The 24526-nt window shown below is 40.1% G+C and overlaps 1 protein-coding gene across 6 annotated transcripts in view; it reads left to right on the top strand.

Moving 5' to 3' along the window:
• KIAA1328 (KIAA1328 ortholog) overlaps positions 1-24526 on the top strand; it is a 190781-nt gene that overhangs the window by 133455 nt on the left and 32800 nt on the right. For all 6 annotated transcript variants that reach the window (XM_030004498.2, XM_030004500.2, XM_030004505.2 and 3 more), the window contains 2 exons: positions 14086-14270; positions 21190-21298. In XM_030004498.2, coding sequence (XP_029860358.2) covers positions 14086-14270; positions 21190-21298 — 294 coding nt within the window. The remainder of the gene's footprint in view (positions 1-14085; positions 14271-21189; positions 21299-24526) is intronic.

The following is a 24526-nucleotide window of genomic DNA, read 5'->3' on the forward strand; positions in this document are numbered from 1 at the left end:
AACATTTCACCAATAACCAATCTATCATGACAGATGTGTACTGGGTTGCCAAATGCTACAGTCTGATTTGCGTAACGGTTCAAAGCTCAGCATGTCATGGAAATGGCAGTGTGGTCCCTGATGGAGCAGGGGAAAAAAAGCTTTTTGGCTTCTCAAAGGGCAGTATTTGTGGAAGCAGATGCTTGCTTGCCCTACCCAGCATAAAGAACAGTTCTGCGGGCAGCCGGGAGAGTTCGTACTGCTGGGTTTTTATAGGATCATTAATTATATGTTATAAGGCAGCTAAGCATGGCATTCCTAACTTGATGAATTCCATTATGAATGGCCTTTTCATATTCTTCATCTCATTATATTAAATGCATGTGACCTGAAGTTTAGCTAAAGTTATTGTTCGGGTTAACTTTCATTTAGTGGTTGCCCTAGTTTTAGAAACAGTATGATCTTTAGATTTTATGGAGACACAGGGTTTTTTATGCATGTTTTTGCAGCACTACTTCAGATAATTTTTTTTAGAACTAGATAGGAACCTCTGTGAGGTGGCAGGGAAGGGATTTAGTCACTCCTTGATTTGCCTCAAGATTTCTATACCCGTGTCCCTGGATGACAACATCCAGTTACACGGATTTGGCTATCATCTCTCTGCCAATAACTCTTAAACCCTCTGCTCTGTTCCGACTAGTCTTGCATATCTGACTGTCTCCCTGACACATAATCCTGGTTGTTTTGCCTTCAGATCATTCCTAATCTGGCCAAAACAGAACTCCTTACTTTTTCTTCTGAATCTCTCTTCACTTCTGATTTTGATAACGCCACATCCTCCCTGTCACTCAGACTTGTAACCTCGGGGTCACTCTCCTTCTCCAAATGCATCTGGGCTGCTGACAGCTATTGCAGCTTCTTTCTCCTTTGCAGCAAAAACATGCCGTCAGTATGTCAACAGTTAAAACACCACTCCTTGCTTTAGTCCTTCATCTTGCACCTTGACTACTGTAAAGTCTTCTCTGACTGCCCAATATTCATTCCCATCCTTCAAAATAAGTTTTCCAAATGGGTATCTTGGCTGCTTATTCAGATCTTGTCACTGTTGCTTGTCTGAAACCCTCTTTTGAAGGCTAGTTGTCTACAGTATCAGTCTATAGGGCTCTGCAGAAAGTCACAAAGCTGTTTCTTATTTTATTTTCTCTGCCACCTTCTCTTCTTTACTCCTTCAGTTACGTGGGACTCGCTGTTTTGTTGGGTGTTGCATGAATTTTCGGCCATGTCCTCCTACCACATTCCCTAGTTGTTTCTGGCTTTTGGAACGACTGAGTCATGTTGTGGTGGTTTCTGCCTCCATCTGTCTGTTCTGACTATGTCTGTCTTGTTTCACATCTTACCTCTTTGAGCTCTTTTTTTTTTCAGAGTTTTTTCAGAGTGCCTTTTTTCCTCCCTACCCTCAATCCTACTTAGATGAGTTTCAAACTAACGCATCTCTTTCCACTGACCACAAGGATGGTCTCTCCCTGGTAAGTCCACCTAAAATACTCAAAAGATACCACTGGTGCCCTAAGGAGAGAAGTATTGTAACTTAACTGCAGTGACAAATCATCCGCCCTTCTTTGTAGAAGAGTTTACATATGGCTTCTAGCACACAGAAGAGTTTGAAACAAAATGATATGCAAGTATCTTCAGCCTTATGTCAACAGAACCAGGTTTCACCTCTTTGTGTAACTACATGCCCTTCTGTTTGATCGATGTGTAGTTGATCCTTTTCTTCTTTTTAACTTTGTGCTCCCTTAATCTCCATCTACATCTTGCATCCTTTTTGAGAAAATCATGTCTCTGAGAGATGGGCTATATTTATATACTGGCTGTAGACTCAGTAGGGTTGAGGTGGTTTGGCAACACAAATAATGCAAGCCTCTAAACCCACATCACAGTTTCAGAGTGGCACTGATGACAACACCTCTGGACAGACATTTCCAAACAGGTTATAACAAACTTGTGCAGAGGTAGACTTCCAAGACCTAAGATCAATAGTGGTAGCTCTAAGGTGGCAAGAATCACTTGTATCTGGACTAACAAAAGTGCATGGTGTATTTGTCACATTCGGTTTCTAGGGGCAGGAAGCAGGCAGCCCAGAGCCTGGGCAGAGCCCACAGCTTCACTGCACACAGCCTCATGCCAAGATCTCTTCCTTTATTCCTTCCCTTGACACTGGACATCAGAGCATGCCAATACATATCTCACTGATATGTGCCTCTTAGTGAGACAATGATTTCTGTGTGGTTTCAATTCTATGATGTCCCTTCACTTCCTGAATATAAGAGTACAAAAACATGTTATGTCTGTTCCATAAACATCCTGGTTGAATCCATATTCAGTGGTGCTGTCACATTCACATAAAATCCATGCGCTGAAAGTAAATGTTCAGTGTGTTGCTTTTTGTGGGGCCCAGGCCATGGTTTTTAGAGTTGTATGCCGTCAGTTAGGTGTCTAAGTTGGTATTGCACTTGCAATAAATACCTGATTTTTCAGTCACTAGACATCAAACACGCTCTATGAAATATGTAACTTCAGTGGATTCAAGGCAATCGAAGTGGCCAGAAGTGATATTTTAAATCTTTACCAAGAGCTACCTTGTCAAATCTACGTCTGTTGGGCATGGTAATCCACTAATCTGAGTAAAGTCCAAAGTTTAACTTCTCTATTTACTTCTTTTTGGGCTATAAGATTTTTTTAAAAGCAGATCAATAAACAATCTCAATGTTTTCATTTTACTAAGCAATATAATATAGATGAGTACTAGTGTAGTAGTAAATCATTAATATACTCCTTAATCATAGAGTGACCATGTCCCACAGATGTGATTTAATCATGGAAAAAAGGCTGATGAAGTGCAAAGATGCATCAGGAGGGGTGTTTCCAACGGAAGTGGGATAGTGTATGACACCATTTTAAAAGATCCTACTATGAGAGCATTTAGGATGCCATGTACACTTATAGTTGCAGACCTGGCTGTTTTCTAATATGTCATTGGTTTTGATCACTATAAAAAAAGAGTCAAAAACCACGTCAGGTTCGTATTTGGCTGGGGGCCAGTGTGGTGCAAGGAGACATGTTGGCATCACATTAAGAGCTGTGCCTTGTACCTGGACTGAGCCTGTGCCAACACACTGGGCCTTTGATGGCTTTTTGGGATAAGAAAAAGCATTAGTCTCCAGATTCACTGGTCCCAAGATTTGTAAGACTTTGACACTAACAAACGTATGTAACCCTAAAACCCAATAGTAATCTGTGCTTAAAATGCTTTATTCAATCATCATGTGATAAAGATGATTAGCATAAGAGGACAAATTTTCATGGAAAAAGATGGGTCCTGTAAGGGTGCTCCTATGTTGGTTTCAGTGGTAATGCTTCCTAATCATTAGAGAAATCAGATTCAAGGACAGCAGCCTCAGAAGAATAAGAAAGGTAAAACCTCTAATTGTGTTTATTATGGAATTTGTTGCATTTATGAAAGGCTTTCCCTGCAACGTGTTCCCTGATATCAGGGGAGCAGTCAGTGACCCGAAAAATCACCTGAGATCCTTAAGGGTACGTGTATTTGCCCAGGTTAGTGGTTATTAATTTTCGTTGCTATCAGTGTGAGAAGTTTGTAACTTTGTTCCTTCATTTCCTCACTTAGAAACCAGGGATGATAATTTGTCATGCCAGTATCCTGAGCATTGAAAGTTAACATCTATCAAGTGCAACTTTGTCAATGAACAGAAGCAGCTGTAGGTGTTCTGCCTTTTATAACTCTTCTGTCTGCATATAGGCCCTACAGGATCCTCTGAAACTCTTGGTTTTTGTGCATGTGTAACTCTTCATAATACCTGCACACAAGAATGCAGTCTTAAATATCTGTTGCTCTAATTAGGCATCTTTTCAAAATGTCTTGTTAGTAGGGCATACTGGAAACCTGTGAGTACCTACTTTCCAATGCTTATTGTGTCCCTCCTCTGCAATATTGTCACTTAACCTTAACAAATGATTGCTCCGTGGTTGTTGTGTTAAAGTGTAAAGAAGTTTAGCAGAAAATAAACCCCCTTTCATTCCAGCTTGTCCTCAGATATCAGAGGGGCTGGGGGTGGCTAGGCTTAGATTCTGATTGATGCCCAATTCAGCACTGTAAGTCCAGTCACGTTCAATATATTGAAATATCACGATTACAGGTGCACTAATAGTGCACTGTACTTTCAATTTAGTCGTGTTCAACAAAGGCCAAACTTAAGGAGTTTGGTCACGTTCAACAAACTATCACAGCTAGATTTTAATGAATAGTACAGTTTATTAAAGCAACAGGACTACAGGTTCTTTTGCATTGCCGGTGATAAATACACAGTCTGCAAAGCACGTGCAAATAATAATACAGTCAACTACAAGCACAGTAAATTATGGAAAAACTCTATAGAGATTTCTAAGTTTCCTGGGGAAGCACTCGGTATAACCGAGGGTTCTAATCTTACCCAATAGGTGACCCTATGGGGGAAGAGAGACTCCGCCTGTCGACTGATCCCAGAAGTCAGCGATGTCCTCCCGACTTGTCTATGATGGTGTCTTCCCTAACATTCCTCCTCTCTTAAGCCCTTTTATGTTTTCTTATTTTTAGGTGGAGCTTAGCTACTCTAGTCATACATACCTTTATTATGATTGGTGTAAAATCTCCTTGCTTTACTTTTAAAGGTATATGCTAGAGAAAATTCAGAGCGCCTGCTCAGTGAGGGGTGGTTGCACCTTGATGATGGGTAGTTTTTGGGATGGAGGTGTGTTTTGGTATTAAAATGAGGTTATAATGAGCAAAGTTCCATGTCAGTATTCCAGAACGGGACGCTTATATTATAAATCAGAAGTAGGGCAGTAGGTTGACAGAACCCCCATTATTTTCCCTCCTTGCTTCAGGGGATTCAATGCAGGGACCGTTCCACCATTCTTGTTCCTATTGTTCCAGTTCCCCATCCCTGTGGTGATATCATAGAGCCTGGCTGCAGTGTCTCCTCTCCGCTGCACCCTCCATGTTGTTTCTCAGAGTTAGCACATCAAGATCCCCTGGTGTTGCTAACAGCTAAGGTTGCAGGTTATGTTGCTTAGGGAATTACTATGGAACAGATTTCATGTATATCCACTGCTTTCCACCCTGAAGGTTTACCTTCCCTTAAGAGGAGAACATATCAATAAGTCATCTCCAGCAATCATTCACAATGGTGTGATCCATGATCAGAAAAAGGACTTTACAATTGCTGCTCATTTACTGAACACTCCTGTTACCAACACCTATTTTCCTGTCTGGAAACACCTAGGCAGGAGATAGTGCTTATGTACTGATAGTCTTACCAAAGGAAAACCTAAGGACTCTTGCACCAAGCAAGTGGTTACCTGCACACTCAGACCGATCTCTGCAGCAACAGCTCAGACACAGTCTGTTTTGCAGTGCAGCCCATCTACTGTAAAGTCTTTTGTCCTGTGTGAGCCAAGTTGAGAAAGGATGATGCATTGTTCTTCTATGGCTTTATCACAACCAAATTGCAATCTAATTTGGGGGTGGTTTGTTCAGGAGATACCTTGCGTATGGCATTTTGATGGGTACCTTGTGAATGGGGCTGGCTCTCAGTCAAACAATAGTGATGCTGGATAAGGCGCTAAGACAGGCATTCACTTTGCTGAAGAGCATGTGATTCTCCTCCTGAAGGAGGAGAATCGCTTGATCTACTGGAGAAGTTTGGATTTAGTTAAAAAACTTTGTCCTAAAGAGGCTTTTGCATCATTCCTTATGGTACTTTCACTGGTGACAGCTATGCAGGCTTTTCAGATATACAGACGCTGTTTTGAAGGATTGTTTTTATACCTATGATTTGACATTTACATGACTTTCTTTTGTGAAGGCTGACAGCACTGCTCACTGGAACGACAGCTGCTCTGCTCTATAAGAAAGGCCAAACACACAATCACAGCATTTTGTCCTGCTAAAGCTTTGCCAGTCTGTTTTCTGAGGCCATTTCTCTATGACTGTCTGAAAACCTTTATGTTGGAATTTTCTTTGGATTCAAAAGAGAAGAGAGAAAAGTAATCAGAGCTCATTTTTCTGTTAGGAAAACTAAGATATATGGGAAAGGTGATGGTAGGGAGTTGAAATATAGCTAACTTAAAGCAGAATGAGGACAGGGCTTCAAAGGGAAGGCATGAATATAATTTTAGGTGGAATTTAGCTTAGTACTTGCTACAAATGGACCTCTAACTGTGTATATTAAGTGAAGTCCTGACTTCATTGAAGATAAAGGCAGTATTCTGATTGATTCAATGAGGCCAGGGTTTCACCTATGGCTGGTATGATCTAATAGGTCATTGCTAGTTAAGAGCATAGGTGGCCTCAATATGCGCCAGCATATGTGGCTGATTGAATTAAATATCTGAGCACCAGTCACTGAGGGAATGGGGAAAGAACTGGTCTCTGAAAGAGTGGTCTGGAGAAGCCATGCTATGGAATACTGTACCCTGGTACAGTTTGCTATATGTAAAAGTTTTAAAGGAGAGTGGCTGGTATAACTCTTCCAATATGAAAAAAAGTAAACTAAATGCAGTAGGTCCAAGAGAGACAGTTCAATAACAAAAAAAAAAAAAAGGAAAAAAAACCCCAAACCAAACCAGAAAAACCTGTTACAGCCACAGGTATTACTGGATTTCAGGGCGCTGAGCCTGAAGAGGACTGTAAGAGATCAAAGCTCTGCATCACTCCCCAGCAATGTATTGTGTGCATAATGACATCTAGATTGTAGGCAATCACTGTCTATTTTCTGTGATGAAAATCCTTTCATTACAAGCAGATTTGATAATATTTATATTTCAGTTCCAGAACTCTCACTGGCTGCTGAGGTGTTCCCCTACCTGTCCCTGCCCTCCTGCCTTTTGCCTAGAAAAATAGGAGTGACAAAGGAGATGGATGTGGTCCAAAGATCATAGGCCTGTTGGAGTGGGTCCAGAGGAAAGCCACAAAAATGATCAGAGGGATGGAACACATCTCCTATGAAGAAAGGCTGAGAAGTTGGTGTTTTTGAGCCTGGAGAAGAGAAGGCTTCAGGAGACCTTATTGCAGCGTTTCAATTCTTAAAGGAGGCTTAGGAGAAAGATGGGGATAGACTTTTTAACGGGGCCTGTAGCGGTAGGACAAGGCGCAACGGTTCTACACTAAAAGAGGCTAGATGCAGACTAGGTACAAGGAAGACATTTCCTACCATCAGGGCACTGCAACACTGGAACAGCTTGCCCAGACAGGTGGTAGATGCCCCATCCCTGCAAACAGTCACGATCCGGTTGGACGGGGCTCTGAGCAGCCTGGTCTAGTTGAAGATGGCCCTGCTCACTGCTGGGGGTTGGACCAGATGGCCTTTAAAGGTCCCCTCCAACCCAAACTATTCTATGATTCTATGATCTCAAAACTATAAATGAACATGCTCTCTAGAAGGGAAAACAGATGCTTCTTATTAACATGCACTGGATCCCAGCAGTGTCATTAACATGCTGGTACATCTAACCTAAGCCTCAAAATGCCAGGTTTCATAATTGGGTCATGAAATATCACTCCAGGCTTGAATGTGTCCTTCAAGGTCCATATTAGAATAGGATATTTTCCCTGCTTTTTAAAGGAGGGGAAAAATGTTAAGCTTAGATTTTTTTCAAGCACTCTATGTTTCAATATGATAAGCTTTAGACTTTTAACAGTGTGTTTTTAAGGTTGTTGATCTCCTGACATGAGCAGATTGGTTTTATGGCAAGGAATGGAAGGATGATGGCATTCAGGGATGAGAGATTGCCTTGAAGTTCACGCTGTGCTTCTCCTTCTCACCTGCAACCTTCTTACCTCCCTTCCAGCTTGACTCAGCTGTCCTGTAGATTTGCACACCCTACATAAAGCAGTAGCGAGTGGCCTAATCTCCCTCCTCTTTCCCATGTGCTACTCTGCTGGTTTGTGCATCTTCATGTGTTTCTCCCCAGCTCTGCTGCAAAGAAGGGGCAGGCTGTGTATCCTCAGAAGAGGACTCCAGATTGCAGATGGAGATGTGCTCAGTAAGGCCAGAAGCTCTACCTCTGTTGTCAGGGTTTTCCTCATGATTAGCTCTAAGCAGACAGACATGGTATTGTCGCATCCCAAGGTTGGAGCGACTCAGGTTTGTGGATTTCCTTTGTTAGAATTGAGGTGAAACAACATCAGGGGAGTTCAAACAACTATCAACCTTTATTCAGCCAAGCTAACCTTGCCCAAGTACAAGTGAACTTATTGATATGAACCTTGTATCATGTCATTAAGCCACCATTTGAAAAGAGAAGGAAGGTGTAGAAAAAGAAACGGAAAAAGGAACATGAAACTGTGTCAGTGAACTGTACAACACATGCTAACCATATGTAAGCCTTACTTATTTGGGGATCAATTCAAAGAAGAAAATATGGAGAGCCCTCCTGTTGAGTCACGAGGTACAGAGTGGACCCCCTTGCTTTCTAGACACCTTCTCAAAGAGGAGCCCAGGGGCAGCTGGACTCACTCCTAGTCCCAGACTTGGTCAACAGTTTGTGTTTAAAAGGATGAGGTGTAGGGACTGTGGAAAAAAAAAGAGAGAGCGGGGAAGAAAGAGAGAAGAAAAGGATTTCACCAGTCCTGGGTCCAGCATTGGTCCAGTTGGTCTAGAGATCTAGTTCTAAAGGGCGCGTGCTGAGAACTCATCCTTCCTTCTTTTACACCTAAAGGGTCTGCCACTGTAGGTGGGGATTTGCCATCATTGAGCAAGCACAGTGTGAGCTCAGGAGTGTTCCAGAAATGAGTTGCTGGTCTCGACATGCGTGGTTCATGTTCCCAGGATTCTCTGGAAAAGGGTCGGTGGGCTTTGGGGGGTCACTGGGGAGTTGTTTCTCTCTCTCTGCAGGCATGACCGCTATCTGGCCTTTCCTCCAGCCACATACGTTGTGCTTCTTCTCATGGTCACTTAAGATAAGGAATTGTGGCTTTGGAGAAGCATGGTCCCACCCTCCTTAGGGCCCTCTCCTCCAGCCACATTTTCCTGTTCACACAACTCCAGTGCTTCTACAGAGGCTGTCTTCTCCACCAAAGTTCTTTAATGAATGGTTGAGACATTGACTATAATTTGTCAGACCATCACAGGTATATGCACTAGTTTCAGGTGTCTCCTTTTCTCCGTGAGTCGAGTTTTTTGCAGTCAGTTCCAGTTCTCTTCCACCTCTGCTGACCTATTTGCTGTCCAGGGGCCCAGCTTCTTTATTGCATCAGTGTCTTATGTTCTTTGCCTTGCAGATTAGGGTAATCACACTGCGCTACCTGACACACTGTTAGAACAAAACACTTGAAGAATCTGAGGCACTTGATAGTTCTGGAAGTAGGGGCTTACAAAAAGTAACACAGTACACCTGAGAGGACTGACAAAGTTGTAGATGTTCAGGACACCACTGTTGTTGCTTCTTAGATCCACTCATCCAAAGTCCACAGTCCTTCTTTTCTCCTCACAAATAGTTTTTTATTTGCCATGCAGACAACCAACTTCCCAAACAGACCCACTTTGGAACTGGTGGTTTTCAAAAGTGTCGTTTGATAACTTGATTTAAATCAATCTACATTTGGCCCCCTGCCGAAAAGAAGATCTTGTGATATATTGACATCACCTTCTTTGTCCGACCACTTGTGATACTGCTGTTTTATACCGAGCTGACTGTGGAAGCTGATCTGGCTGAAAACTTTCCCAGCCCAAAGTGGTGGTGGGGAAGCAATTTTCAGCGTGTTTGTCAAACTGCATCTGAAATGGCAATACAGGTTCCAGCTACAAAAACGTATTGCTTGGGTTGTCTACTTATCACCAGTTTTGCATCATTAAGTGTTATGCATTCTTGGCCTGATGTAATTGCAGCAGATTGCACACATGAACTGTTAATTATTTTATTTTTAAAACAGAAATTGCGGAACAGGAAAATCACATTCCAACACGTTTGCTTTTGGAGCTAACCTACCACAGCAATCTGTTAGTTTGATAATGGTTAAACTCACAAGCCCTTGCCTCAATGGGGTGCAGCAGGGTACCATTAAGGCAGCCATCTGTTGAACATATATACTGGAGGCATGAATTGCCTCGTGTTTTGGGTTTCTGACTAGTTATAAGGTAGTCATGTTCTCTGGGTGCCACTGATCTGCACTGAAATATCCATGGAAAGATCAGAGTTCAGTGAAAGGTGAGTATCCAAATTTGCAATCGATGACTGGAACCCATCAGATGAGTGCTAGATATGGAGGAGGGAAGAGATGAAACCTTGTGGGTGTATACACACTGATAGTAAATGCTACTCTGTGGCAAGAGTCTCAGCTGCTTGAGTCACTTAGTGATTCAATAGATCTGTAAAACTCCATTTGCGGACCAAGGCTACCATTATGTTGGATTGATTCATCAGGATGAGCAGCTAAAACAAGTTAAATTCTATCAGACTTTTCCTGCATTAATTTAAAAATGAATTTAGTTGGCTCTAAATGGACATTTGTTTTAGTATCTTGAAGAACTGACTTTCCTCTATTAAAGCAGAATAATGTATCTATATGGTGCCCTAACTTGAACAGTACATAAAGATTAGTAAATAAGACACCATTAAAAATACTTATAATGTAAGTAACATGGGTCCCAATAGCCTTTCTAATGTCCATTAATGCTTATTCCGAGGATCAGAGCTCATTTTACTGAGCCATTTAGTCAAACCGTGTGATTATTTAGAAAGTTAATTCATGCATACTAAAATCTAGCTTAAGTAATGCAGAGGGTAGGAGGTAAAACTCTATGGAGACGATAGTCCTTTTTGTTATTTAATGATCAGCCATAATTAACTTGCAAATTTGAAATAATTAGAACAAATTAAAGGTATTTAACTTTGCCTCCCTAAAGAAAAATTCAAATTGCACCAAATGCAGCTTTAAATTATTCAAGTCTCAGAGGTCTGTGCTGGGTTTTTTTACAATGCCTTTTCTATGATGAGAATACCAATCTGCTTATTGTCAGAAAGCATCCTATCAAGTAATTGTTCTTTGTGTCTAATAAATGACAGCTATTCTTCTTTGTAAAAGTATTTCAGTCTCTGAAGACTACATCAGCATTTCCATGGCATTTTAATTCAATAAAACAAAAGGTTAATGTTTTTCTACTTTTTAAGGAATGCAAATACTAGCAGTATTCAGTGGGTCCTGAATGACATTTAAAATTTGCCATTCACGCTCAGTAGGGATATCGCGATATGAGGCTCAGACAAAATGGAAAAAACATTCAAGGTGTGTTTTCCTTTGTTGGTGGTGCACTTCGATATTCATAAGGCGGCAGCAGTGCTGAGACTGGCTTCTTTTCTGGCGATGCTACTCTACAACTGCTGCCTTACTATGTAGGTTACATAGGTTAATAAGGTCTTTATTTAGACAGTCTTCTCTGTTGTGTATTTTCAGCAAATAGCATGAAAATTCATTGGCTATCGTGGTACCCTGCAGGAAGTCCTACTAACCATGCTGCATTTGAGTGATATGATGGATTGCTGGATTTGAAAATAGAGAAGGACCTGTTCTGTCTCTTAGTCTCTCTAGCTATACATAACTGATCCCTTTGGATCACATATTAGTTTTAAGTTTTCCAGGTTGTGATAGTCGCATCATTCACTTTACTAATTATTCTGCAGGTAAATGAGTAACTATGTTCTGAAATAGATTTTTTTTTTTTCCCCCCCTAATGTTTTCTTTGTTCAATTTTGGTACCTTGTTAATTATTGAATTTTTGTATCTCTTTGCATTATCCCTTTCCCTCCTTGGTCTGCACACCTCTCAGATTAGGTGTTTGTCATTTTAAGATCAGACTCTCTCTCCTTACTTGAGCAAAACTTTAGCGTGAGCTTTCTTTTATTAAATACTAAAGAACCAGGCTCTAATTAATTGTTTAGTGAGCTATAAATGCAAATACACTTGATTTTGTTATTTCCTTGTAAATTAGCTTTGTAACTTTTCTTGGTGTCTGTTTCTGTTTGAATTGTCTCTGCCAGAGTGTTATTTAAACCAGAACTTGGTATTGTAGAAGTAACTGCACCATATAAAAGGTATTGCAGTGAACCAGTCGAGTAATTGCCTCCTCATCTACACGCCAAAGGTCACTGTCTTCACAGCAGATCTGTGGGTTGTAATTAAATGTACTTTAAAAACTCAGAAAGCATCCAAATAATGACAACCTCACTGTTTTTAAATGCTGTTAATCATCCAAGTGCAAGCAAATGGAATATCAAATCCTGTATTATCAGAGAAAACTGGTCAAGTGTTACACCCTTAAGCCTCTTTAAACAGTTATTAGGGTCCAAACCCACCTCTTGGTGTTGCAAGAAGTCTGGGTTGCAGGAATTAGTAGGTTAATAATTTCATATAATTCCAATAAGATATTAATTTAGTCCACCATAAATTTTAATAACACTTTGCAATATTATTAGTGGCCACACGGTTTGAAGCCCTAACGTAAATGGAGGTTATTCAAAGAAGTTTTATCCAACACTTCAGCCAGTTATTACAGGTCATAAGCCATTATATAATGTTCTGCATTAATAATACAGGAGTAATACTAATTGTTCAACAGGCGCAGTGGGCCCTATTAAACAATGGCTTATACAGCACATTGATTTGAAACTTTTAATTTAGCTATAATTTTCTGATAGGAATATCAGATATCTGCTTTTTCCTCAGATATAAATTCAGTAGTGTAAGCTTTTAGGTAAAAGATTTTGTGAATCAACCTCCACAAAGCTGTATTGCAAATAATACAAAGTCAGTGACAGTCTTTGGGTTGCCCATATATAATTGCTAATTAAATAGGAAAAAGAATCATTTAATCTTCTGTTAACTCAGGAAAGCTGTATGTCACTCCCATGATCGCAAGTAGAGCAGTATAATCTTGGCATGAATTGTATTCCTTCATGTGGATAATCCAAAGATTTTTTTTTATGTTTTTAATTGCTTTTTCTAATGGTGACAGGGCTAATGATGTATACATGTCGGGAATCCTCATTTAAAGCAGTACTTGTTTCCCAGAGAGCAAAATTTGAAAGCAGTACGTTGTCTTAACTGAGAGAAAAATGGGTCTCCGTAGCCTCCTGTCTTCCCAAAATGTTTTGTGATTGCCTGTGTCTGCAGAGACTGAAGTCACGCTTGCTCCACATCACCAAATTTGCCTCCTGGCTCTATCTGTGCAGTGTTTACGATATTGTACTGAGGTTCATCTTGAACCATAATGGTTTTGGTTAGCTTTCTCTTTTCTTACTCTACTCAAACTGCTGCACTTGCTGCAACAGATACTGTCCCACCAGTTTGCTCATACATTCTCTATCCTGCTTACAAGTACCTCTGTTCACTCAGCTCTTTTTGTCTCATCTCCTCTTATCCTTTTTCTTCTTGAATCAATGTATCACCATCTCTGGAGGTATTTAAAAGACGTGTAGATGTGGTACTTAGGGACACGGTTTAGTGGTGGACTTGGCAGTGTTAGATAAATGGTTGGGCTCCATGATCTTAAACGTCCTTTCCAAGCTAAATGATTCTATGATCTGCTTCCTTTTTGCAAACCATGGCTCCAGTTTTCTCTTCATGTAATCTTCTCTGTTTTCTCCTTTATCCTAGCAAAGTGAGCGTTTTTTTAATTACTCTTTCTTCCAAGCTTGCTTCACTGTGCTGGACAAAGTACTTTCTGTATCTACATCCCACTTGTCCTGTTCTAACCACTTAGGAAATCCAGGACCTAATACTTTAGGGAATGTGCCAAATGCCACAAAACTCCAAATATAATTGTCAGAGTGCTGCCAGCTGCTGATAACCAAAGAATCCTGATAAAGTAGGTTGGTAACTCTTCAATCCTTAGGCATCCTGCTTTCAGACATTGTAAATGGATTCAACAAGAGCTCAACCAGCAGCATGATGATTACGCTTCTGGAGAGTGAAAGTTGGGGAGAGGGCTGGGTGCAGTCTTAAAAGGGCTGAATGCACCATCTAATAGCATGATCTTTCTTTCCTCCCAGTGTACCGGTGTTGAAACATGAAGATTATTTTCCGAGGACACCTCCAGTGAGCAAAACCTCCAGAACACCAGGGAGAAGTGATGGGAGCAGTTCAGGGAAGAAAATGGTTGGTTTTGGTGCAAACGTGGAAGATAGGCGAACCCTTCTGATGCAAACCAAGAGGGAAGGTACCAAGTCAAGGAAAGGTAAGGGGAAGCATACTGCATTATACGGCCATGAGTGTGCTGATAGCATTTACAAATTGTATATATGTGTTCAAGAGTGTATCAGTAAAATAAGCAATTAGAGGGAGAGGATTGCAAGTTGCTTAAAACAACCCAAGAGAAGGCAGCTACATTTAAAATAATAAAAAGCATAGAAAGCATTAAAAATAAAAGTGATCTTCTTGGCTGGTGTTCCTGATGGAAGGGAAAAATTAGCCCTTTAATCTCAAAAGCTACTTCAACAATTCTTTTTTTGTTTCCCAGCAAGCAGAGAAAGTATGTGCAGTGGGGCTTGCTCCTGAATTGTAATCTCCTTCACATCATTTTCCTCCCCAGTTAATGGCTCCACCATCACAACCTGATATTTTGCCACACAGGGATGTCTGTACAGTTAGAATCTATCCTGCTCTTAGCTTAGTACCTCCACTTAAGGAGCAGAGAAGCAGCCTTTCTTGGGAAGAGAAAGGGTTGGGAACAAAAGCAGCTTGGATGTTTCACTGCCAAGCCTTGAACATAGTCCTTGGTTCAATTATGAGCTAGGGTTTTTTTTTATTTTAACTTGTCAGCCAGTTTGCCGTATATGTCAGCATAAAAATAAAGAAAATGGCAAAATGAGAAGAAATGTGGTGCAGTTCTCAAAGGAACAAATAACTTGTGTTATTGGTTAAGACCGTACCAACATTAAAAAGCAGTCCCTGTGAAGAAACTTTCAAAAGGGTATCATCAGCCTGGACCCAAACAGTGGCTGAGGTTAATCTCTTCCAAGGCACAGCTACAAAAGTTGGAAGCCTGTAAAGGGCTTGTGTCCAAAAAAATCAATTTCTAATTTGAAACAAAATCATTTTTGACTAACAGGGGTTCAGGACCCATTACTTTTGCTGTATAGTCTGCTGACATTTCACACTTTCTGTTGTGCACAATGAATCCTAATAGTCATTTTATAACATTGCTACACCAATCAATTTAAGCAAGAGAAAGCCGTTACAGTTCTGCAAAGTTTCAGGGGCAATTTTCACTGATGGTTTTCTTTTATGTTTTTTCAGCTATCATTATTTTTTTCTTCTTTTTTCCTCTTCCTTCTCCCCCCTCATTCTCAATACGGTAGTGATGAAATTGAGATTTTTCACAGTTGGATGATGGGTTTTGTTCCTTGGATAGGGATAGTCCCCCAAAAGTAATTTATTTTCCATAGATTTGGGGGAAAAAATCCAACCTGGCCTCTTCATTCATTCATGTCAGTTTGTAGTACTTAGGAGAAGTTACAAGCTGCACCTGGCTATTGTACATAGCAGCTGAGCTGCACCTATGCTGATTTAGTGATCGTAGTGGTCAGCATAATGTCTGAAGATGGTGGGTATCTTTCACAAACGCTTACTGGGATTGCTAGCTTTGAAGAAGTAGCACTGCATGGCAAAATTTAACTTATAAACATTGGCACTTGCTGTGATACCAAATAAAGTTCAGAGAAATGCTTTCAAGCTGTGGAACAACCTCAGGTCTATTACTGATTTGAATGACTTGTTTATCACAAGGCAAATTACCTAGCACTAATCACTGAAGTTGGAGTCTTCTGTATTTAGTACCTTTTTAATTGGCTTCCCTCTGTTATATGTTTGGACTCCTTTAACAAGCATACACACATACTTGTAAAGTGTTTTTTACATCTTTGGGGATCACCCAGGGCACAATGTCAAGTTTCTTAATTCTCGTTAGCTCTGGACTTAGCTATCTCTGTCCTTGCTTCTGCTGGATCTTCCCATCTGTTGCTGACCAGGGATTTCTGCCTCAGAATTTATTTTTTTTATTAGGAAGCAATTATGCGGCATCTTGCAAAAATAACATGAGGGATGCTAACATTGTTTTCTGTGGTGAAATTTACAAAAATATGGCATTTGCTTTACTGCATCAGAGTGCTGAGCCAGCAAGCCTGGAGGTCTGTCTTGGACAGTGTTCAGTACCTGTTGTGTCAATATGAAGTGATCCCTCTACTGCAGTGTGTTCACCCGAGCTCTAGCTAAGCCATGCGATGTGTGAAAGGGAAATAAAATCAGCAAGATGACATCTTGAGGCATGAAACCTCATGTTATTTAGCCACATACCTTAAGGTGGCCTTTTGGTCAGAAAACAGCAGTACTGGATACTGTGTACAGAAACATACCTGTCCACTGAAAACTTCTTAACAATCAGATGTTAACCTATTGCTACAGAGGTTTATTTTTCTCATGTCTCAATCTGTCTTATCTATTTAATTTGTATATTCTTCAGGATGCGGACTCTCTCCAAGCACACCTTAGTGCAGTGCCAGTGCTGATGTGTGCCTTTGGGCTCACAATATAATCTTCCTGTGCCACTGAGAGTGGTGGGTGTATCTGAGGGACAGTGCAACTCATGATAGTGTCCCTCCACAGCAACTTTTTTTTTTTTTTTTTTTTTTTAGAAGATAAAAAGATTAATCAGGAAACCAGTCCCATGCTGGAATGGTGGAAGGCTTTACTGCCTACAGGACTGCTCACCTACTGTGAGTGCAGTGAGTTTGGAAAGGGTGATTTCCTAGTAAAACCACTTTTCCTTTCTCTCTGCAGATGTTTAGAAATGGGGACAAGAGCAATATTAACCTGGTCCCTTCACCTCATGGAATGAAAGGGCCACTTCCGCTCTCTTTTCAGGGTAGAAGCTTATGAGATTAGCTTAGGCAATCAGCTTTTATTCTCTTGCTGTTGCTTTTTGTCTCCTATTTCTGTTTGCTCCTTAATTTTTATTCCTGTGCTTTAGCAGGTGTTTGTCTCTTGTAGCCAAACTTTTTTAGTTTTACCAGCAAAACTTTAAGCAGACGAAGCAATCCTCAAGTCTTAGATCTTTTCAGCAGTAAATTGTTTTTATTGGTGTCACCAGCATCTATGTCAGTTTGTACTAAAATCTAACAACTTGTCTATTTAAAAAGCACTGGAGTACAGAAATGTGTGTTTCTCTTCCTTTCTGCCCTGGAAAATTTTGGTTTTGGGCTGGGAAACTAAACTAGGTTCTATCCATTGCATTCTGCAATATTGGGCACTTCTTTACACTTATGTGTAAAGTCTTCCTTTTCAAACCCTTCCTGAAATATATCTGCATTGAAACAAAGAACGAACTATTTTCCCCTTTGTATCTCTTTGGGGGACATAGCATCTGCATGATATTGCATAGCATGCATAGCTTTCCTTTCCATATGTAAAAGAAAAAGCCAGAGAAGGAAAATTATTTTAGCTCATAGAATCTATACTTTTCATTTTTCTGTACAGTGTTTGTTTTTCAGTAGGTTTTCTAATGTAGCTTCTTAGGGATTCAGGATCTGGAATTTCTTCTCTTGAGGGAAGACTCTTCTCTACAATCAAATAGAGCAATTAGTTAATATTAGTGAAGCGCTTTGAAGATGTGAAGTACTATATAAATGTTAAGTAATATGAATATTGGTATTATTCAATTCATAAAGATTTCTTTCATGATTATCAACCTAGATTTCCCTTTGCCTAGTTTTATCGCATTACTGCTTGAACCAGCCTCAACTGTAGTTCTTCATTCTTAGTGTTTACACTTTCAAAATGTAGACTATTGTATTTCCCCACTTTCTTCATGTTTTACTTGTCTGTTTCTCAAGCAGAAAAATACTGCTATTTGAATATTCTCAAATGAGTCTTTAATCTACTTCAAATCAGCCTTATACCAAGTTAACCACATTGAAAATAGTATTCCTAATGTTACTATTTAGAAGACACCTATAATTGCTTTGGGGGTAGCTTGCCTTGCAAGCTTACGTCTAGTTTGTTTTTTGCTATTCTTTGCTACTCCAGGTTCTCCCTATCAGAATTTAGATTATCGCAGCATATATGAGTTTTGGGTTTTCTTTTCAGGGGTGAATGTGTCTATTCTTTTTCCACGTTTCTTGCTTCTCTAGATCATCTGCAAGGTCTCCAGTCTCATACTGTCTTCTAACACCTGCAAATCTAATTAATTTGCTGTCATTTGTATCACCCCAGTTCTCTATGACTTTTCATAAACAATTACCAGTCATTTCATAAATTCATTAACTAATTCCCTTTAGCCCTGAAATATATATCCTTCAGACTAAAGAATTTGTATCTCCCCCACCCCCCCGATAATTTTATCAGCTTTATATAAGCGAGTATTATACATCAATGTGGTTTTCATTATCTCCTACTTGCCAATATTCCTTTTCTTTATTTTTTTCCCATAGTATATTTAAAAATTATTAGTAGCTTGGCCATTTTAGGATCATTATTGATTTAATCTTCTTCATATATTCATAGACCTGCTTGCTCTTTGGTGTTTCTTTTCCCTGAATTGACTTGCATGTCTTTTTCAAAATGTATTTTTAAACATTTTTTTGTTTAGATATGCACTTATTCAGGATTTCTTACTACCCCTGTTTTATGTCTGTGCAGCCTAACAGCCTCAGTATATTCCTACTTAGTTCGTTTTCTTGTTTTCCATTTCTAGCCCTGGTAAAATTTTCACACTTGGGTCTTTGAACAGTCCCCTTGAGGCTGTATTGGCCACTTCTGAGGCCATATATTTTCTTTTTCGGAGAAATACATCTACTTTGCTATGAATGTAGTATGTTGACAGTGTGCCAGCCTTCTCTTGTATTAGGAATTGAATATATTCTGGCATACTCACCAGGTTTTTATTACTTTGGTGTTAGTTTCTTAAAATCCAGCTGCCTCATTCCACTGTCACGTGAAATGATTTCTAAACATCTCTTATTCAATCATAAACCCAAAAGTCTAAGCAAGAGGCTTCCCGTCTTTATATGCATACCCACTTTTCCCATCATGGATTGGCACACTATCAAGTTACCAGGGACACAAAATCAACATATATCCCCATGGTATTTCTAAGAGTTCCTTCACGGATAATTAACTCTTTGTTAGGTGAGATTTTTTCACTGCATGGTACTGAATCACAATGCATTATAGCAGGGCAATAAGAACCCTTTTCTTTTTGTTAGTCTCCCTAGAATACACCTTAAAACATGTGGTTTTACTATACTCTATATTTTTGTATACATTTTAAATAATCTTAATCCTTGGACATCTGTAAATTTTGCGCTGAGCTGGAATTACAACCTTGTGTTGCTTCGTGTTTCAGCATGGATGGTAGATAATGTTGCTGTTCATAGAGCTGAGAAATATTTAAACATGACAGAGTTACTTAAAGAGCTAAACACTGTTTTGACTTTAATTTTTGCTGAGACTTACAGTTTTCCCTATACTTACTGTTTAGTTAAATGATGTTGGTTGGACAGAGCTAATTAGGCTAGATTTAAAAAGCGCAAACCCACAGGCTTTTGTGTAATAGATCAGATTACACCGAATTTGACTATTCCACTTACCTCTGACTATGTGTATGCAAGCTGTCTAACTAAATCCTATCTATAAATCCCAGTTCTCAGGTGAGTGGGTGAAAGGTGGAAGATGGGTGGAAAATTGGCTGGACCACCAGCCTCAAAGGGTTGTTATCAGTCCAGCTGACAGCCAGTTGCTAGTGAGTAACTGCTGCTTAACATTAACAGCCTGTACACTGGGACAGGATGCACCTTCATTAGGTCTGCAGACAACACCAGCTGGGGAAGTGGTCAATATGCTGGAGGGTAGGGCCCCATATTCAAGGGACCTTAACAGCCTGGGAAAATGTTTTGACAGAAACCTGTTTAGGTTCAATAAAGGCAAATGCCAGTTCCTTCAGCTGGGTTGGACTGATCTTATGTAACAGGACCAACTGGGTGCTGACAGCCTAGAAAGCAGTTTTTGTAGAAAAGAACTGGGTGTCCTGCTGAACAGCAAGTTGAACACAAGTCAGCAGTGTACCTGTGTGATGATGGAGTAACCAAACCTCATACTGGGCCATAATAGCAAAATTGTGGTCATCAGGTTGATGAAGTGACACTTCTCTGATCAGCTCTGGTGAGACTGTATCTGTAGAGCACTATGTCCAGTTTGGGGCTCCACAGTGCAAGGAGAACATCAATAAACTGTAGGGAGTCTAGCAGAGGCAACCAGGACAGTCGGGGATGGAGCATACGACCTAATGGGAGAGGCAGAGAAAGCTGGGTGCGTTCAGCCTTAAGAAGAGATGATTCAGCACAGATCTTTCTTCTTTCCAAGGAGAGGGTGTAGAGAAGAGGGAATGAGACTCTTCTTGGAAGTCATCAGCAACAGGGCAAGAGACAACAGGAAAAAGTTAAAACTCATGAAATTCTGATTAGCTGTACAGAAAGCATTTTTCACTGTGAGGGTGGTCAAACACTGGAACCAGAGAAGTTGCCCGGAGAGGTTGGTTAGCTGTCAGTGGAGACATTCAAAACCTGACTGGACAAGTGCCTTAAACCTGATCTTGTTGGCCCTGCTTTCAATGGAGGACCTTCAGACTTCACCTTTCAACCTAGATTATTTTGGAATTCAAGAGTTAACTGGGAGGGGGGAAGAAGGAATGGACTAACAGTTTTATTTTATTGAGAGCAAAATACTGTAATAGTGATATTTACACTTGGAAAACTAACATCTTGTATCATGTCATGAAAACCGCATCTGTGAAACAAGCTGGATCCTGTGAACCACTATAAGCAATTACAACAGAGCAAGTCTGTCAAACTTTGGGCGGTAAGATAGAGGCTGTAAAGTGTGTGACTTATTCTACAGATTTGATTCTACGTGATCCTTAAATGCATGCTATGCACAGTACTGTCAGCTGATGAGTTCTTTGATTGCCATTTCACTGTATATATGGCACTCCAAAAATGTTGCAACTTTTAGTGCTAGTGTTCTCTAATAATGCAGAATCATGAAACGTCTGTCCAAAACTTACTAGCCTCTGACGTCTGGCTTGTCTTCACTTCATTCCACAGGGGCGACTTCAGGACCTAGGAAAGATGCAGGCACGTCTCTTGTGCTGGTAGGCAGCAGCAAAGAGCTTGCAACCACAGCCACATCACCACTCCAGCATGACTCTACACGGTAAGCCACTAGGTAATCTCCGGTTTAAGATTCTGCAAACGCAACCATCACATTCTCCTAGATGCAGGGAAATGGCTGAATTTCTATGATATTTCAGTTAGCACAAGCTGGATAATATAAACTAAAAACTGCCATATCCTTTTGACATTTATAATAAGCCTTAAATTGCCTGTTAGAGTAAGAAAAGCAGGAATATGCCAAGTTCTAACATTTTAATTTTACTTAGATTTTGAACAGAAAGTATTTTATGTTTCAAGTCCTGACACATTAAATGCAATTGTAAATAATTTGAATGGATGGTGTTAGCCCCTGTTAGGTTTAAAGCCACTCAAAAGATTTTAATCCCCCTGTATTTGGCACCCCCCCATATTTTATCAAATGGCATTTCTTTTAAAATGTTTTGTATCAGAGTTATTTTATGTTTAATGACAAGCAACAAAGTCACATTAAGTCAGCAATTCCTGATTATACTATATATCTGCACTAAATGCACTGGAAAAGCAGCATTATCACTTCTGCTCCAATGAAGAAACAGAAAGCAGCATTGTTGTTACACTTACAAGTCTAAAAACAACTTGCCTTCTTTAGACAATTTTACGATTCTAGCAGTAAGTGCCTAGAAAAACAGCATACAATCCTTGCTTTTCTTTATCATATCCCACATTTTCTCATAATAAAATCTTTAGTCAAGCAACAAAGTAAATGCAGATTAAAGTGTGAATTTGCTGTATTTTATACCACTAGTTAGATGACTTTGTGCAGTGGGATGACAAGAATGTACGACCGTTCATAAGAAGAGTTAAATGTTTCTTGGAGATGAGAGGGCTTGAGTCAGATTTAATCTTCTCTTGGCCCAGTGGACTAGGAAAATGTATGCTTGACATCATCCCTGTATTCTTGGCAGCAGCTGGCAGTTTATTTCTATCTTCTGAGAGAACTTGCGATGTATAATAGGTGCAAAACCACTATCAATATTGACAAATTTGTACTTCCTTGCTATGGAAACACTTGGTTTTTTTTCTTCTGAAGAAAGGGATGATAATTCTGGGAGGATTTACGAACTGAGAGAGATTGGGCTCTGCTTCCCACAAGTAACTGTATGTTTAAACAAACAGAAACCACAAGATTGCCTAAGCATTTCTCTTGGAAGCAAGGGTTACCTTTGCAAGCCGGTAATATCAGATAAAGATGTGTAAAGATACTGCTTGATACTGTCTAATAGTGATAAGCTGAGATACCATTCAAGCACTGAGGAGCAGAGATAATTATTCACATCACAAAACAACTGCTCAGAAAAAGAAATTTTATTCAAGAGGATTGATGGTCCATTCTTCTCCACAGAGGGGAGTAAGATTTTTGTTGAAATATGCTGTTAGAAATCATATCAGATAAAGTGATCAGTAAAAGGAGTCTGATGAGCTGTCATCCTTAAAGGTTTATTTTACCAGTTGATGACAAATTTCGAAAAATCCTGTATTTCTGTGGTGCTCTCTCCCGTGCTTCCTCGCTTTCTTTCTCTTCCTTGGTGCTGTAAGTATAATTGACCAGTTTAAGCAGCCATGTTGTGCTTTCCCTTACTCATGGCCTTCTCTAATTGAAAATGGTAAATGGACAAGTATTTCTGTGGAGAACTAAAGCTGTTCCTATCCTTCATTGAAAAAGCTGCTTGGGCAGCAGGTCAGTCTCAATTTATCACTGAATGGTTATAAGCTTAGACTGCAGGTTTAACTAACTAAATTAATCAATATTGAGAATTATTGCTGCTTTTGTGCCACTAAAGTTCGGGTTTGTCAGCACGTTTGTTATAATCTGTGATTTGGGGGGGGTTAACAGCTTAACCACAACAGTTGGCACGGGCCTGAAACTTGCAGCACAAAGCCCTAAGAGCAAATTTATTTATTCGGCAGTACGTGTAAACCTAATTACTTTTGACTATTTAAATTTATAGGACTAGATTCAACTCATGTTTGTGCCAGCTTTAACTAACACAAACCCTGGCACCCAGCAGCAGCAGCAGTGGAAAGCCTGCCAGGGAGAAGGTGTTGGAAGGCGACAGAAGCTCCCTGCCAGTGCGAGGCACCAGGGTGCTCGCGCAGCTTCTGGGGAGGGCTGGCTGGGTAAGCAGGCATGGCAGGTAGAAGATGTGTTGGCTTGATAGGCTGTCTTGGCAGGGCTTGACTGGAGGCTTCAGTGTGTTACAGCTACCTCCTGCTTGAGGAAGATTCGCTGCAGTCCTACTTTCTTCTCTCTCTCGGAATGAATCACGTCTGGGACAAGAAATAAGTGTCCCTGGAAGGTAAAGGTGTGTGCTCTGAGAGTCTTAGTGCTAGACCTGTAGAAGGACCAGACTTGCAGAATGAATGTGCACAAGGTGGTTTCAGTGGTACCACTGGAAGAAAAACAGCATTTCCTTATGTGGCATCCTGAGTTGGGCTAACAGTGGATTTGTTTGCCCATCATGCTTCAATGCATGCCTGTCGCTGCTTTTCATAATATAGCCAAGCATTGCATGTTTGGTTATCCAGTGTTCTTAAGCCAAGTGCCTACACCTGGATGAGCCCCTTGTAATTATGTTCACAGCAGGTCTGGAAAGCTTTTCTACTCCATGCGCTTATTTGTCTAGACCAAAGCTGATATATTTGGAAAAAAAAAATCATAAGCAAGGTTGGGGCTGGGCAAATTTGGAAAAGAAGGTTTGTTCCTTACCCCTAAAGCACTGCTCTTCTGACTATCTTAAATATATAGCTTTTTGGTGACCATGGACGTCTTTTTCATAACTGTTGTCTGCCTAGAAGAAAGACTCTGGGTTTTGGCTGTGAGCTGGAAGGGAGCTGGAAAGGGGAGGTAGTGGCATTTGTATGCTATCATTTCCTTACTAAATGAATTTTTACATAAACTAGATCTTACCGTAGGTGTAATCAGGTACTGATTTTAGCAAAACAAGTGTGTCGCAAAACAGAAGTGAAACTGCTCTAAATGAAAGTATTAAGCTATTCTTTAAAAAAAAAAAAAAAATGCCGTAAATTGTGCCTTGTGAAAGACCATTTAATCTGATAACAGCCCTGGTGCAATTGTTGGGCTCTCCCCACACAGAAACAGTTGTAGTGTCGAGTTTAGCACAGTAAGTCCTATAACACTGCAGATGATCAAGCACTTAAAAAGTTGTTCTGCTTACCATGGAAACAGATAATTCTTCTGTAACATTTTTCACTTTGGGCATCTAAGAAG

This window comes from Aquila chrysaetos, chromosome Z (genome assembly GCF_900496995.4).
Source record: "Aquila chrysaetos chrysaetos chromosome Z, bAquChr1.4, whole genome shotgun sequence".
Taxonomy (NCBI): Eukaryota; Metazoa; Chordata; class Aves; order Accipitriformes; family Accipitridae; genus Aquila; species Aquila chrysaetos.